Genomic DNA, 16751 nt, shown 5'->3' on the forward strand with positions numbered 1-16751 from the left:
TGTGTGTGTGTGTGTGTGTGTGTGTGTGTGTGTGTGTGTGTGTGTGTATCTCAGTGAGCTTGCATCAGTGTGCATATTTGTGTCTAGAGAATGAGAGAGAAGGGAGTAATGGTTGGGAAAAGGGAGCAAAGGAGAGAGGGAGAGGGAAAGGAAGAAAAACACAGACAGGCAAGCTCTGGGACTTTTAACTGATACAACTGCTGTTAGGATGGAACGTACTAGCTCCAAACGCTCCTGTGTGTTGCGGTTACCAGCGCCTAACTGTCTAGCCAATGCCACCCTGCACTCATGTCCAAGAACTAAATAAGCAGACAAAATGCCATTTGGTCAAATGTTCTCCACAGGAGTGAATTCGGGCTCTGAAAAGCAGTACACCCTCACACCCATGGCAAGCACCTCGACGCTTCCAGAGCCACAGAGCCTCCTCTGATAAAGAACTCGAGTGCCACAGGAAGCAGTGAAAGAAGCAGGGAACAGCTGCCCACAGAGCAGAGCTAGGCCACAGTCCACAGGTCACTGTGGGTGAGACACTCTAAAGACTTCAACCAACAGCAACATGGGGGAGTGTGTTCTCAGTTACCGTATCTAACAGTGCTTTCCTGGTCGTCTTCCCACTCTTCCTGTTCTTCCTTGTCCTTCCATTCCATTTCCTCTATAGCTGTCCTCACGTCTCCGACTCCTGATTTTATTTCCTCAACTGAACACACAGCTGAGATGGAGGTTTCTTTCCCTTCCAGCTCACTTCTTCTTGATGTCATGTGATCTCTGTCTTTCCTTAGTTTCCCCTGACTCCTCTTTGGTGATTCCTCCTTTTTCTCAGTGGTCCTTTCCTTCCTACATTTCACTGAAGAAGTTGGTTTTCTGTCAAGGCCCATTGCAAGAATGCACCTGTGAGAAATATCAGCATAAAGGCTTTATTAACTTTTATAGTAGATTGGAAAGCCACAAACTTTATAACTTACGTATATCATTTTCTAATAAAAATTATGAGAAATATTCTACTTGGGTTTCCATATACCAATTTAAAATAAGCCATTTTATTTTCGTTAATACAAAAATCTTCTATATGAACATGAATTCTTAATTTTAACTAAAATAACAAAAAATTTTAAAACTCTAATCAACCAAGTACTATAGCATCAAATTTTTCAAGAGTTATATCTTAAAGCCTCACAGCACTTTTCATAGATTTGCATACTTGGAAATTTATGCATAAGTAGATAGATAGATAGATAGATGATAGATAGATGATAGATAGATAGATAGATAGATAGATAGATAGATAGATAGACAGACAGACAGGCAGACCAACTCTCCTTAGGTTGATATAATCTGATGGCTGGACAGATGGTCAGCAGTTCTGAGATCCACCTGTTCTCCCAGAGGACTAGCAGACAAAAGTTTGGTTCCCAGAATATGAGCTGGGCACCTCATATTTATCTGTAACTCTAGCTCCAAGAAATCCAACACCCTTTTCTGGCCTCGGTGGCACCTAGGCACTTGTGGCATACACTCACATATACACACACATGTGCACATACATAAAGGCAAACCTTTAAATAAAGACAAGTAAATAATCAGGAAAAAAGATGTTATTGTGTTTGCAATTCATTATTCCAAGAACACATTAACAGCTTGCATTTAAGGTCATTTCAAAATGTGTGATTAGTTTTTAAGAAACAAAATCAGTGCATTTTAAGTAACTTGGGAGTCAGTGCATTCGTTTAAAAATAATTCCCATTGTTGGCTTTTAGAGCAGCCTTTTGAAGCTCTTCCCCTTCAATCTTCAGTGGTTTTGCTGCTGTTAAGTTTTTGTTCTTCAAAAATGAAATAACCTGTAGCAGTAATTGCAACTCAACTTTGGTAAGCCACCTAGATGTTTTGAATGAATTGCGTTTATGGAGACCAGAGTAAACCCTGAGGTGCTTCTCTGTGCCTTCAACCTGTTTTAGGGAAGGGTCTCCTGTGGAGCCTCCGTACACCAGGTTAGCTCGCTGGGGAGATACCCGTCTACCACGTGGAGGAAGAAGACTATGCAGACACACGCATCTTCCTATAGCTTCAGTTCACAACTAAGGTCCTTACACTTGGGCAACCACTGAGCCAGCTCCTAGCCCAGGGGAACTTTTGTTTTGTTTTTCTGAGACAAACTCTGTCTGTCCTGGAGCTCTCTCTGTAAACCAGGCTAGCCTCAAACTCATAAATCCCCCTACCTCTGCTACCAAGTGCTGAGATTAAAGGCTTGTTCCACCACTGCTCAGCAGGGCAATTTCTTAATCTGAAATTTTTACTTAATTTTCAGCCATCTTCATTCTTCAAGTATCATGAAAAATTGTTCTTAATCAATTTTCTCAGGAAAAAGAAATAAGAACAAAGTTCTATCATCTTAATCAATTTTCTCAGGAAAAAGAAATAAGAACAAAGTTCTATCACTTAATGTTTTAGCATCTCCCTGTGTGATTAAGCTGAGAGGGCTTGCACTCCGTCTACCGATCAGGCTGTCCGACATGGGAGAATGAGACCCATGAATCCGACAGTGGTGTGCTCCGTGTGTGCCATTCCCGGGGATAAGGGCACCATACATCTTCCCAGGATGTCACTATTTGCCTCACCTTCTGTGCAAACGTTTCTTCCTGGATCACTGGCAACAGCAAACCCAGGACCTGGAGCCTGTGACTCGTGGTGACTCTGAATGCCTGCTGTGGCTGTGCAAGGGCTTGCAAACCCCCCTACTGCAGGCTCAGGCTTTTTATAGCCCATCTGCCAAAGGGAATTGGACAACACGAGCAACATCTGGCTCCCCCATCATAGACTACCTGTTTAACTTCTGAGTGTAATTCAGAGTGTGAGTTTTGATTACTGAAACTCAAATCAATCACTTGAATGTCCGGAGTCAGATCTAGAAGGAGCAGACTTGATGTGTCCACCCATCCCTCCTGTTTCTATTGCTGTGAGAGGCAATAGAAATACCTTACCGGGACAGGGAGGCAGCAACAGAGGCTTCTTCACACACCGATATTTTTGGTTTTGAAGCTAATGGGAAAAAAGCAGCTGCTCTCTAAGAACTGTAAGTAAATCACTTGACAGTGAAGGGCCTCACTCTTTAGTCTCATAACAATTTGTGTACTCTCAGAAAGAGCAAGAGATAAAATAGACATGCCACGTGGTAAGATCACAGAATTACAGAGGCTCTGGGAAGTGCTGAGGAGGAGAGTGGATGTCAACACTTGTGTTCGGTGCTGTTTTTCCAAATCCTCCAGAGAGAGTGCTCAAGGATTAGTATTCCACTTCACAACTATACAAAGGCTCATTGGGGACATCCTGTGCATTCACTACTTTTTGGTCACTGAGATAGAAAACCGCAGTGAACATTAGCTTAGGAGGGAAGAGGTACGTTTATCTTACAGTTACAGAGGCAGAGAGGCTGTTATGCAAGCAAGGGCTGCCAGCTGGAAAGCAGAGACTTCACACTTCATCCAAATACAGAAAATGTGCAGGGGGGACAGGAAATGGGGCTCGGATTTAAAACTTCAGCATCCTCCCCACTGTCACACTTCCCATGGTTCAGTTAACTTCCCGAACAGCAGCACCAATGGGAACCACGTGTTTAAATGCAAGAGCCTGGCATTTCTCACTCAAACACCCTGAATGCACAGGGAGGACTGCGCATAAACTCATCTGTTTTCTATAGAGTTTAGTGCAAATCCCCGAAATGAGTTGCAAATGGATAGCGCATCTGAACTGGAAACGGAATGCCCACTTCACACCCTCCAGCTAGTGCCAACCACACACCTGGCAGCTAATACCCATTGCACAAAATACCCACCAGCTAACACCAGCTCACTGTGCAGAGAAAAGGCATTTGTGAAGGAAAGCATGGCAAGGGGACACTCTAGCAAAGGGTGTGCTCTTATATACCTGTAGCAAGGAGATGCCTTCTCCACACATACAAACCCAAAGTAGCCTCTTTTGCCTCCGAGCCTCGAGCTCCGGCGGTGCTTGTACTCGCAGCAGGAACTGAGCCTGTTCACCTGGATCCCGTTCAGGAAGAAAGTGAGGCTGAAGGGGAAGCCATGGTGCCGCTTGGAGATGAACTGAAATGTGTCTAGAATTCAAAAACAGGCATTCCTGAAGGCCACTTGCTTCATGTCCACGTCTCACAAATCACATTGTTTCTTTCCTTTTCCTAAGAGCACATTATGCTACAGAAAAGACTGTATTTCTAAAAACTTCTTGCGGTACAGAGGGTGGAACCAGCATCTCACTGTGCTTGGAGGATCACCACACTGCTAAGCTCAGTCAGTCAACTGCCTCCCTGTGAATAGGAGAGCCCAGACTGGATCCTCAGAAGTGGCTTTATAACAGAAGCCAAGGATGGGGGCACAAGCTTACAAGCCCAGCACTGAGGAGGCAGAGATTGGTGCACCCTGGGGCTCCCTGGCCAGCCAGCTTAGCTTGCTTGGTGCGCTCCAGGGCAAGGAGAGACCCTGCCTCAAAGCAAACAAGGTGGATGACAGCAGAGGAACTATATCAAGCTCATCTTCTGGCCCCCATGTCTGGCGCCCTCACACACACGAGCACCCCCACAAACACAACACAGACCTTCACACATAAGTGCTATATTTCAACTGTAGCATTAAACATTCGAATTATGCTGCATATGTTGGTGGGAGTCATTTCTACTCCAAGCTATACTTACTTGTGTTTGCATTTGAGATTCTTTTTCTCCTGACCTTCCTAAGAATCTTACCAAAAAATTAAGAATTAATGCAGTTTTAATCACTCCTAATCTTTGTAGTTGTCTAAAAGTCCCACCCAAGAGATGCTCTCCAGAATTACCCAGACTTCTGATGCACATGACACTTCCTGGGGCCCTCAACAGCTTCCACCCCTCTGCCATGCACACATTACCTATCACAGCTCTTATTACAATGTGATAAAATATGGCTGGCTAGAGGTTTTTAATGTTTAAAGTGCATCAGAACTGCTTGGGGGCACTTATTAAAAGACAGATTTCAGACCCTTTCACAGGGTTTCTCACTCAAGTGTTGCAGTAGAGCTGAGCACAAATTCTGTTTGTTTTTAGTTGTACTTCTGGCAAGCTTCCAGGTGCTGTTTCTACTGGGCCTCACGTCTCAGAACCTCAGTTCAGATGCTGTGCACTTGAGCGCACATCTGAGGAGGCAATGCCACTTCTCTCCTCTGGCTTCCTTCAGCTCCCACACAGTGGCCAAGTAATCAATTAGTGAGTCATCATTTTAACATCTCTCCTCCTCGGTTATTGAGAGTGTCTATGAGCATGCTACAGTGAGCCCTGGAAACTTTCTAAATCAAATGCAAAGTGCCGTAAAGAAGTAGACCTACTGGAAAAGTCTTGAGAAATTAAACTAAAGAAAAGGTGAGCGTCCAGAAAAGCTGAGACTCAAGGGGCTCAAAAGGGCATCAGTCTTAATGATTAACAGATTCCTCAATCAGACGCTAAGAAGGCGATCTGACCTCATTATAGACTGAACCCATAGCCACATACTGCAATTCCTTGGGCTCTGTCTTGTTCCTTAGAACTCCACTAGTGCCCGCCAGAAGAAGGAACACTCCAGAAAACACAGGGAAGAGCTGGAGACATGGCTCAGCAGTCAAGGGTGCTTGCTGCTGTTGCAGGGGCCTAGAGAGCAGGGTCCAGTCTGCACATCCACCAGGCAGCTCACAGCTACCTGTAACGCCAGCTCCAAGGGTTCCAAGCCCCTCTGGCCTCAGAAGATGCCTCCACCCATGTGTACATACACACATGGAGACACAAACACATAAAAATTTTTTAAAAATCAAACAAATATTGGAGGGATGAAGATTTAGGGAAAGGACACGGCCAGGGAATCAGCTCCCAGAGATGACATACCCCAGCCCTGCCAGGCTTCTAGAGAGCCACCCTGATATTTTTTATATTGGTTTTCAAACTTAACAAACAAGATTTGGTTTCCTCTGCCTTATCTCTGTTTGCTTTGTAATTTTGTCCCTTGAAATACGGTGACGCCTCCCACCCCTGACTTCATGGCTTCTTTGCGGAGTACTCAAAAGAGTTCCAACAAAAGAGCATGGAGGTGAATCCTTGTCCCCATCTTCACTGACGACCTCTTCACATCTTCACCTTGGGGATGACAAGAATGGGAGGTCCCAGTCCACCACGTCATAAAGCGTGCTATTAGAAAGAGCTTTGTGGTGTTTGGAAAGTGGAGATGTTTGCTACTCACTGATGATGGGTATCACTGGAGGACTAAAGAAAAAGACAGATACTAACTATGGATGGATAGATAAATAGATGATGGGATGCCTCTAGATACAATTTGTGAGAATACTCATCCTTCAAAAATGTATAGTTCAACCACAGAGGAATAATTAATACACTGATATGAAGTAAGGGCGTCAAATCCTCTCTCCTTAAAAATATGTCTTTGAAAATAGACTGACAACTTAAAGTGTGCAGCATTTAATTCATGCAAAAGTCAGACTTCCTGAGAAATAATCCGTGGCCTTCTGCCCGGGGCCTCCCACACCTGCTGTCCCCTCACCTCGCCAGGGCTCTAAGTTGGTACAGAATGGCAAAACACCCGGAAGCTTCAGTTTGTGGGGCCTGGAATAATTTGATGCAGAAAACAACAAACCATTGGCCTCTGACATTTCCACTAATAGGTAGCTATCTCCAAGCAGCTCACATGGAAGGTCAGAGGTTCGGGGAGACTAAAGCCATAATTAGTAAATCAACAGGCCAGACCTTAGCAGGCGGCCATTACAGCAGCCTTCCCCAGTTCACTGTGCAGCCTGTTTTCAGGTAGCAGCCTCGGTCTAAGTGATCTCCACCTGTCTCATGAATCCCACTCTTTTGCACCTTCATCTAAGCACAGACCAAACAAGAATGCCTGGTAGAAAACAAGGGTATGGAAACTCCACACACAAAGAATGTTTCTCTGAACTGACTGAAGTTCAAAATCACTCAGAACTTCCAGGTGACCCTGTTTAGATGCTGTTTAGATTGCAGAGACATCATTAACAAAGGCTCAAGAGAAAGTTATTATGGATGTTTGTTTTCCCTAAATCCAATGCCTGATGGTCTCACAAAAAGAGAAGAGTATACAAAGGAGGCCACACATGTGCAAAGGTATTTTAACTAGACTCCATGGCTGAGTGGGATTTGAATTTAAGGGGGAGAGAAGAGGGGTCATTGCAGGCCAAGTAAACATCAGAGAGAGGACCCTCTCTCTGGAAAAGCAGTTGTTAGGAGGCACCAGCAAAGAGTAAGGTGAGATCGGCATCTGAAACCTAAGAAAATGGAGTCAACAGGTCAAGAAGAGGACATTATCAGAAAGCCAATCAATTACACCTTCTTTGCATCCACATGAGTCCACAAGTCAAAGCTTCAAAGCTTCTTTTGTTTGATGGCTACACATGGTAAATCAGAATGCTTGCAAGACACTGCAGTCCTACGAGAAGCAAAAGCATCCCAGGGTCTTCATGATTGCATAAAAAGCAACCCATCGTAGCTCAGACTATAAACCTAGCCAGAACAGGCTGAATTACTTGAGAATAAAAAGATGCTCTTTTTTTTCCATTCTTTCATAATTTTTTGTTATTCTTAATTTTCAAGAAGCAAAAAAAAAATTAACAAATGCCACATTTTAGTGAGCAAACTATTTCAAAAGTATAAATAAAAGCTTTTATTTTTTTTCTCCAAAGAAACCTAAAACCTATCCACATTTCACAGAATCACACACAACTAAAATGCAGATTTTTCATAGCCTGAATATGTCACTCTGGTGGCTGAACCTCATGATAACCCCTTAACAAACCAACCCTCCAGTTTTGAACAATTACTTTCTTAGTGATCAAGGCAAGATCACTTAGTGATCAAGGACAGAATCAATTATTTAAGTCCCTGTTCCATGCTGCTATGTAACATTATCCAGTGTCTCAACACAAAGGCCCAGGGTCAGTGTGAACACAGAATAACCCTGTCACAGCAGCACCCTCCGAAGCCAGCTTAGGGTCTGTATCCTTGACCCTCCTGTGTTTTATTTACTCTGCTACCAAGACTTCATTTGCATAAGTCACATGCTCCACTAATTGTATATAGCCATTGTATATACATGTCATTGAATCAAGAATGATCCAGAACCCAAGAAACTGTTTAAACATAGACACCTAAACATAAGCATTCTAATTTTAGATGATAGCTAATTTCATCAATTCTCATAAATCAACCTCCAAATAAGATACTTTCAGAAATAACTGTGTCTAAGCTGTCTGGGTTAAGATAAGGTTATGTGGCTCTGCCTCAATTTATGCCAAGCTCCCTGGGAATTCACACCTTTCCCTAGAGAAAGGTTGGAACTTTGGCTACTGAGACCCGAGATAGCATAGAGCCATAGTCCACCCTACCTGGCCAACGACACAGATGTCCTTCAAGAGTCCCTGCAGCCAGAGACCTTTCCCTTCCCTCATCTCCAAAGCGACCTGAGTAGACCCTGGACCATGACTACCAAACACTGGAAGGAATTTACACACTTTCACCATGTTTGTAAAAATTCCTAGCAAACAGATAACCATGTGTTATTTTACTTTAACTTAAAACTAATGCTCTAGTGTCTTGCTTATTTGTGAGACTTAAAACATGTAAGCCCCAAATATGTTGTCATATTTGTGTCTTTAAAAGGTTGGAACGTTTTCATTACAGTCACTCTTTTGGATTGGTGAAAGAAATTTAAAAGGAAAAAGAAATTTCCTATGTACCAACCTCCTTTCCCAGCTCCTCAGTCTGTTTCAAGATTTCCTACACAGTTATGAAAGCTAACAGAACTCTAAAGAGTTTCCTGAGAAAGAAAGGGATGAACATGGTTCTGTAAACATGACCCCTTTCACCGTGGCCCCAAGAAACTAAATATTGAAGAAAATAACCACAGCACAGGTGGAAGAGTACGTATTAATAAAAACAACCTTACGCTGACAAATAGACAGTTAGCACCCAAGGAAGGTACTAACACTAGAACAGGCATGTAGACAGTGTCTTACACCAACTTCTGTAGGTGTGCCTCATCAAAGAGCCTATAGAATCGGTGATTTTGTCTCCATGTGTTCCAACAAACAAATTGCCAATCTGCGATTTTTCTCTTATGATGATATATGAGATCATTCACTACAGAAAACTAAATAGGTATCTTGAAATTTCTGAGACAGCAGATTCCTGAAACATTTTAATGATTATATATATATATCCCAAAATTAATCTGTTACCAGGTTAAATCACTCCAAATTCCTTCTTCTACAATCTGCAGGAGTAATTGCTGCTTCAATTTCAATCAAGGAGTTGTGAACTTAGATTTACTTTCATGCAGCTGGTTTATAATTCCCTGGATGTGCATAATTTCACAAAGTGGTTGAAGTCATTTTGATATCATGTCAACAACAGCTTATCTGGAACATAAACCCAAGCCTCGTTTTTTTTTTTTAATATTTATTTTGTTTAGTGCTCTGCCTGCATCTATGCCTGCATGGCAGAAGAGAGCACCAGATCTCATCATAGATGGTTGTGAGCCACTGTGTGGTTGCTGGGAATTGAGCTCAGGACTTTTGGAAGAACAGACTAGTACTATTAACCTCTAAGCCATCTCTCCAGCCCACCTCTTTTGTTTTTAATTCATGTTCATTTCTACCTTTCTCAAGAAGTTTCCCATTGTAGACACAAAGGTTCTCTCCTCCACAGTGCTGTTGGTAAATCTTGATTTCATCTCGGAAGTCTGTGTCTTCATAAGATAGGTGCACATTTTTTCCAAAATAGGCCATTGTAATAACTGCATTGCTATGTGGTGCTATTTTATAAATCCTTCCCGGATCCTAGAATAGATGAAACACACACATGGTGACTAAATGCTCCCCATGTGACCACCTGTTCTTCATAATATGAAGAATGTAGAGATCTAATTCTAACAAAACATTTATAAGGGGTCATTTACACAATGTGCAAGAATCAAAAGCATTACAAAACAAATTTCTCTCAAGGACTTTAGCATCCAGAGATGGCTTTGATTTTTGTAAATCATAGGAATTTGAACAAATCTTGCTTTTTTCCATTCTACGTTCTTTCTCTCCTCTCTCTGCTAGGAAGAAAGTACTTTTGACTCAGCTAGTTTTCAAGTAAAAATTAAAGCAAATAAATTGAACATATATTAATGTTGCTTTATTTTAAGTTTATATTGATCATGGCACAGTGACAGTTTTTGAAGTGACTTGCATCCTTGCAGTGAGCAAAGACAGCAGACCCTTTCTCGGTTCATTCTGAGACGTGCATGGACAAGTTCACTCCTTCTGAGGTCACTGTGAGGAGAAGTCGTGTATGTCAAGGGCCTGGAATTATCATGGAAAAGTATTTACAGGTCTGCTTGTTGGGATGTAAACTTAAGATGATGCCTTTGAGTTCTGTGGTTATGGATCATTTATTTAACTTGATTCACTTCATCTCTAAAGGGAAGAAATCGTGTTCTTTTTTAGGGTTACTGTGGATATGGTATATTAAACACCATGTCCTAGGGGCCACTAAATAACAGATGTTATTAGTATTGCCGTTAAACATAAATTTTCATATTTGTTAAAAGTTTGCAGAGCACATATATAAGAACAATTAAATGAAGAAAAGACAACAACGTAGTTTGAAGTTAAGTATATTTCCAGAGGAGATGATAAAACCATGGTATAAAGGGTAGGCCAGCTGAAAGTAATTCAGGCTAGCCTGGCAGAGGTGGAAGAGGAGGCGGGGAGACAGGCAGAACAGAGACTCATGGGTGGATGAGGAACTATGACTTCTTTCTATGACATTTTTGCATCTCAGACTTTACTGACCTGGAGAGGACATACACAAACTGTTAAACCACATGGGATTATAGCGAACAATATCTCAACAGAAAAGCAAGCATCAAGGTTAAAGTCATGGTGACTCTCAGACTGAGGGCTGAACACAAATCAAAGAGAAGATATAAGAGAAAGGAGTCTGGGAAGTTAGAGTAAAGCTCTGAGGAGGGAGGAAGGGCTGCCGTGGGCTAGCACATTCACAGAGCACATATCCAGACCGAATGAAACACAAACTACCTACTACATTAACACATTTAAAGCCCAGACTTCATACCTAAAATCCTGAAAGGCTGAAAGTGGTAAAATGTACATTAATAAAATATATATAATTATAGATATGTGACTAATATATCATCTTTATGTCTTACACAAAGAAGGTTTTAACACAAAAAATAATGACTAATATGGAGTATTACTTTTCAGTGGTACAGAATTTCATCAGTAAAGCCAAATAGTCCTAAATCTGAAAGCCTACAGAGGGTTCTGGAAATTCACAAACAAATCCTAACACAAGCACATGAAGTTAACAAAGTCACAGTTTACAGAGCATGAATCATCATTAAACTCAGTACTTAAAAGACCAAGAAATTTTTGAAATATCTATTGACATAAAATAAATGATGAACTAGCATTAACTGTCATTAGACACTAATAATTCCAAATATTAATTGGCCTCAATTCCCCAGGAAGAAGGCTCTTCATACACAATAAAGAACAATCCACGAGAAGATATTATAACTATAAACATATAAATACAAAGCAAGGTACACCCAGCTTCACAAAATGATACTACTTGATGTAAAACTAACTATTAATCCTAATGCAGTGACAATAGTTTTAGTACCTCAGTCTCCACAGTAGACAGCTCCTCTAAAGAGAGAAACATTGAAGTTAAGTGATGTCATAAATCAAATGGATTTAAGAGACATCTAGAGAACATTCTATTCAAACACCAAATAATACCCGTTCTTCTTAGCAACTTTCTCCAAAATTGGCCATACATGGGAATACAAAGGCCATGTATGGGAATACAAGAACTTAAGGAAATTAAAATAGCATATTCTGTTTGACACAATGGAACAAAGCCAGATGTCAATAACAATATAAACTACAGAAAGTACATAAGGGGGCCAAGAAAATGGAGAGGAAACACACTACTGAATGGTTATCAGGCCACTGAAGAAATTAAAAAGAAGATTTTAAAAATATCTAGGATTAAGTACATGAAAATACAACATACCAAAAATCCATCAGAAACAATTAAGACAGTCTTAAGAAAAGTCAATATCACCCAGTGCCTACATCAAAAGGTTTGAGAGATCTCAATACTGTATGAACATACCTTAAGGCCTTGGAAAAACAAGAACAAAACAAATCCAAAAACAATAAACATAAAGAGATAACCTAACTCAGTGGAATAAAAATAAAAAACTACAAAGAGCCAATGAAACAAAGACTTGGTTCTTCAAAAAGATAAAAAAGTTGAAAGATCCTAAGCCAAACTAAAAGAGAGCAAGAGAAATGAAAAGGGAAATATTACATCTGATACCAATGAAATTCAGGAAACATTAAAGCAAAGATGAGTCATTTATTTTAGCAGCCCTATATCCAAGGCTCATGGGAACACTGAGAAAGAGAAGCAGGAACAGTGTAAGAGATGGAGGTTGGGGAAGAGAGCTGTGAAGGGCTGACTTCCGGACTTGACATGATGGTACACTCGAGAGCTGTGGTTGCCAATCATTACTCCTGCACCCCACCCCATAGCTGAGTCCCCACCTCTAGTTAGAGGAGATGTTTGCAGTTGGTGGCTGTTAAGACAGGGTTAGTCACTTCCTTTTAGAGATTTTGCACTGATAGGTTGTCCACACCCCAGGGTAGGTAGCCTCACACTCATTTATAAATGATCAGCACTAACAGACTCAAAGATGGTGATGATGATGATGACATGGAGTTGGGTGGAGAAGTCTGTTGGTGGATTCCAGGAGCAGTTAGAGAGAGATGGTTGGAAGCGCCTAAGATCAAAATATATTAAGTGTGAATAAAATTAGAATAAAGTTCTAAAAATGTAAAAGAGAAGAGAAATCTGGTCTATGGTGCTGCCCACATAGAGAGGACTCGGTAACTCTATGTAAACCTACACTCGGTAAAGAAGCAGAGTTAATGTGAGACAAAGGCTGAAGAGGTAAACCGGAGAGTGCAGCGTCCAAGGCAAAGATCAGGACACAAGGAAGAAGAAGTCTTCAGGGAAGAGAGAAGGCTCCTCCAGACACAGCATCGAAGAGAGAGAACTGGGGAATATCAAACTGAAAGGAAGACCTTTGAACAAGCACAAGAAAACTTCATGGCCCTTTAGAAGGTTAGAGGCGAGGGCAGGTGCTGGAGAGAGGTGTGGAAGGAATGTGAAAAGGGTATTTGATACAAAGCTGACTCTGAAGAGTGGGTACAGAGCATGAACATTTTGGTACTTGGCTACTTGTTCACTCAGGAAAATGTCAACCCCACTATCTGCTAAGTCACAGAAGTTACTTGTAATTAATGTGATTGAGTGTTACATAATAAAAAAGAATTGTGCCTTGCTCTCCTACTAGACTAAAGCTGGATAAGACCAATGATGCTTACAAGTAGGAGCTAACATCAATGCTTTGTGGAAAGGCGTGTGACAAACCACAATGGTTTCAAAGAACTGAACAAATTTGCAGCCAATGTTCATTAATTTGCAATAAACGATTAAAAATAGATTTTGATTATATATGCTTAAATCCATAAATTTTCATGAGTTAAATGATAAGATACTCTGAATGATCAAATTAAGGGAGACAAAATTGAAGTCAGTCAAGCTAAATCTGACCTCTACAAGACTTCATGAGTAATCTATCATCAATTATTGATAAATTAGTTATTTGCTATTATAGGATTTATTCCTGATTGCAGGATTTCTGGGTCAGAAAATATACTCTTTGAAATGTGGTGACTATTTTTGTCCTTCACAAAATTTGAAGTAACTCAAATAAGTGAAGCCGCTGGTGTTTGAGGCCAGGCTACTTCTAGCTTTTCGAACCTCTGGGTGTAGGAGATCAGAACGAGGACAGAACTGCCTTCGTTTGACTTACTTGTTCTTTACAGCTGTACTTAGAAAAACATTATGTTTCTTTATGTAAGGTAACTTTCTACTTGATTCTAGAAAGTTCTTCCTCTGCAGATCTAGAATTCAGCTGGTGTGACGTCACCAGCGTTACAGTAATAAAAGAACATAATCACCCTGGTGAAGAGAGGCTCTAGGCCATTGGGAGCCGTGATGGGACGCAGCTTCTTCCTCCTCCAAGGCTCCAACCTGCTCTCCCTGAAGTTCTTTGCTGTTTGGGGCTGGGGTGTCAGGTGAACAGGTATCTGGTAGCTGTGAATGTTTGGAAGTTGGTAGCGCTCCTCCCTCTGGGAGTAGTCCATGTAGTTCCTGAACTTCATCATTGCCTTCTTGCCCTGTAATTACACGTCATCTTGTAAGAGCCAATGACACACAAGTAGGGCCCCATGCAACCCCAAACCCAAGGCAAGCCTGCACGACTGTCACCACATACAAACCCAGCCCAACCCAAAACGCACGTTAGTATCTATTAAAATCACATTGTGTATCTATTGAAAGTTCACTAAGCACATACTTCTAACCCTGTGTGAACATAGGTTCAATAGATTTAGGAGCAGTTGATTTAGTTAATTTCACACCAGGAGATCTGCAGGGTTGAACTTAGAAGTAGGACTGGCCGGTGTGCGTGCAATGGGAAAGGAGTACTGTCCTCCTGATCTCACACACCTGAGCTTTGAGCAAGCAAGGCTGTGGCCAAGTGCCAGCTGCTGCACTTGCTTGAGCTGCTCAACTTTGAGAAGGACAAACAAACATATTCACCAAACCTCAAAGAGAATGTTTTGTGTGTGCTAGAAAACCTACAAGCCGGAATAAATCCTATATAGGTAACTATACAAGTATTAATAATCTGCCATAATATGCATTTGTGAAGAGATACACATGTGTAAGTATACATGTATATAGAGATATGTAAGTTCAGCTGAACTGTAAAAACTTTAGCACCCTAAAAATCCCATAAACAGAAAAATAGTTAATTAAATTATGCTTTGATGTTTTAATGAAATCATATATTCCCACCAGGGTGAGAATATATGGGTGTATCCTCACACGACAACACAGGCAATAGGAGACAACACTTCTCTTATGTCATTTATATGGAGATTTTGATTTAACAAGTACTAAATGAAAATTCTTAAATGTTAATTTATCCTTGTGAGATATGTCTTTATTTTACTTGAAGGCTTAATCAAGATACCTCACCTTATAAATATATCAAATAATATTTATCATACAGATTTGAGTCTAACCATTTCTACAAATTTATTATTTTTGTGTATCTGAAGTAGATTTCTGAATATTGAGGAATTTTTAGATATTTTTATCCATGTTATATCAACTTAGTTTAAAAATTATTCACACTTATACAATATAAATTTACATTAGGTTTACATTTTTGTATTCCTAATTAATTTTTAGCCAATTTAATCTACATTTTGAAATGCTTAAGAGTGAAAAATTATTTTAAGAGAAAGTTCTCCAAAGGGCACAGATTACTAAGTAAATAAAAGCAGATTAAGTAAAAACATGCACAACTAAAACCTTGAATAAAACCAACACTTTTGTGTACACATATTCTACTGTTTGGATATTAAATTACATTGAGTGTTTCTATTTTGCTTTCAATTTATTTCTGCAATAGACTGAGCCTAGAATTTTATCAAACTAAAATTAAATGAACATAATACAAATATTAAAATTAATTAATCAAGGACATTGTGAATTTGGATAATTTTAATTGCTTTTTAAAATAAATAGCCAGTTGCTTATCTTATTTTGGAAATGATTTTAATATTTTTAAAAATAATGTCTTGGGTTTTTTTTTTTTGCTTTTGAATTGATGATATATTGGATAATTTTCTAAACCATTACATATATACTGCATATTCATTCACTTAAGCATTTTCAACTATGCTTTCTTATGTAGTTCTCCCAGTTGTTCACTAATGTAGATATGACAGTTCAAAGTGAGCCTTACTCTTTCTTTGCACATATGAACCTGTTCCTTGGATAGAGTCCTATATATTTAAATGGTGGTAGCTCTTCCAGTCATTGCCTTGAAAACACTGATTTCTCCTGATAGAGATACCCTCTGAATATTGCTAATTTTTGCCAAGTGTCATCAAAACCAACCTGTTGTTGACCAGGTCATTTTTTCCTACAGATGCTTACTCTGGCTGCTGTAACAAGTTCCACCTGGTTTTAATGGTTTAATGGCATGTCCTTACACCTCTATGCTCTTCACCGTTTCCGTAAAACAATAAGGGTAGAGCTGGTACTCACTACACACTTTGCAACGATACAGGCCACCAGCTTTCACAAGGATGTCAACATTTTCATCAGTACCACTAACAAAAGCACATCTCTTTCCATAGTATATTTCCTTATACATATTTCATTGTAAGTTCCAATAAGTTACTGCTGTCTTCCTTGATAATCAATAATACTTGTTCTTACATCATTCTTAGCCTATTATAAGTGCCCAAAATATTCACTGAATTTAGCTAACTGAAACTAACATGGTTGGTCTTCATTTCATCAGTGATGTGACCACTCAGGGCCTTTCCTTCACTAACCCATACTCTCAAAGCTTGAAAAGAGAAAGACGGGGTTATATATTATGTATCAGAATGTGTATATGTAGATATTACTTGCATACAAAATCTCAGAGTAAATTTTGGAGGAAATCATTGAAAGGTAAAAAATTCAATCCCTAGATGTC

At 40.2% G+C, this 16751-nt stretch overlaps 1 protein-coding gene across 1 annotated transcript in view; it reads right to left on the reverse strand.

The window, feature by feature from the left end:
- Erich3 (glutamate rich 3) overlaps positions 1-16751 on the reverse strand; it is a 102980-nt gene that overhangs the window by 39334 nt on the left and 46895 nt on the right. Inside the window, exons 7-10 of the mRNA XM_055614415.1 lie at positions 14149-14367; positions 9699-9879; positions 3919-4105; positions 581-888 (exon numbers count right to left, since the gene is read on the reverse strand). Coding sequence (XP_055470390.1) covers positions 581-888; positions 3919-4105; positions 9699-9879; positions 14149-14367 — 895 coding nt within the window. The remainder of the gene's footprint in view (positions 1-580; positions 889-3918; positions 4106-9698; positions 9880-14148; positions 14368-16751) is intronic.

The sequence above is a fragment of the Psammomys obesus genome, unplaced genomic scaffold (assembly GCF_907164565.1).
Source record: "Psammomys obesus unplaced genomic scaffold, mPsaObe1.curated_primary_1811, whole genome shotgun sequence".
Classification (NCBI taxonomy): Eukaryota; Metazoa; Chordata; class Mammalia; order Rodentia; family Muridae; genus Psammomys; species Psammomys obesus.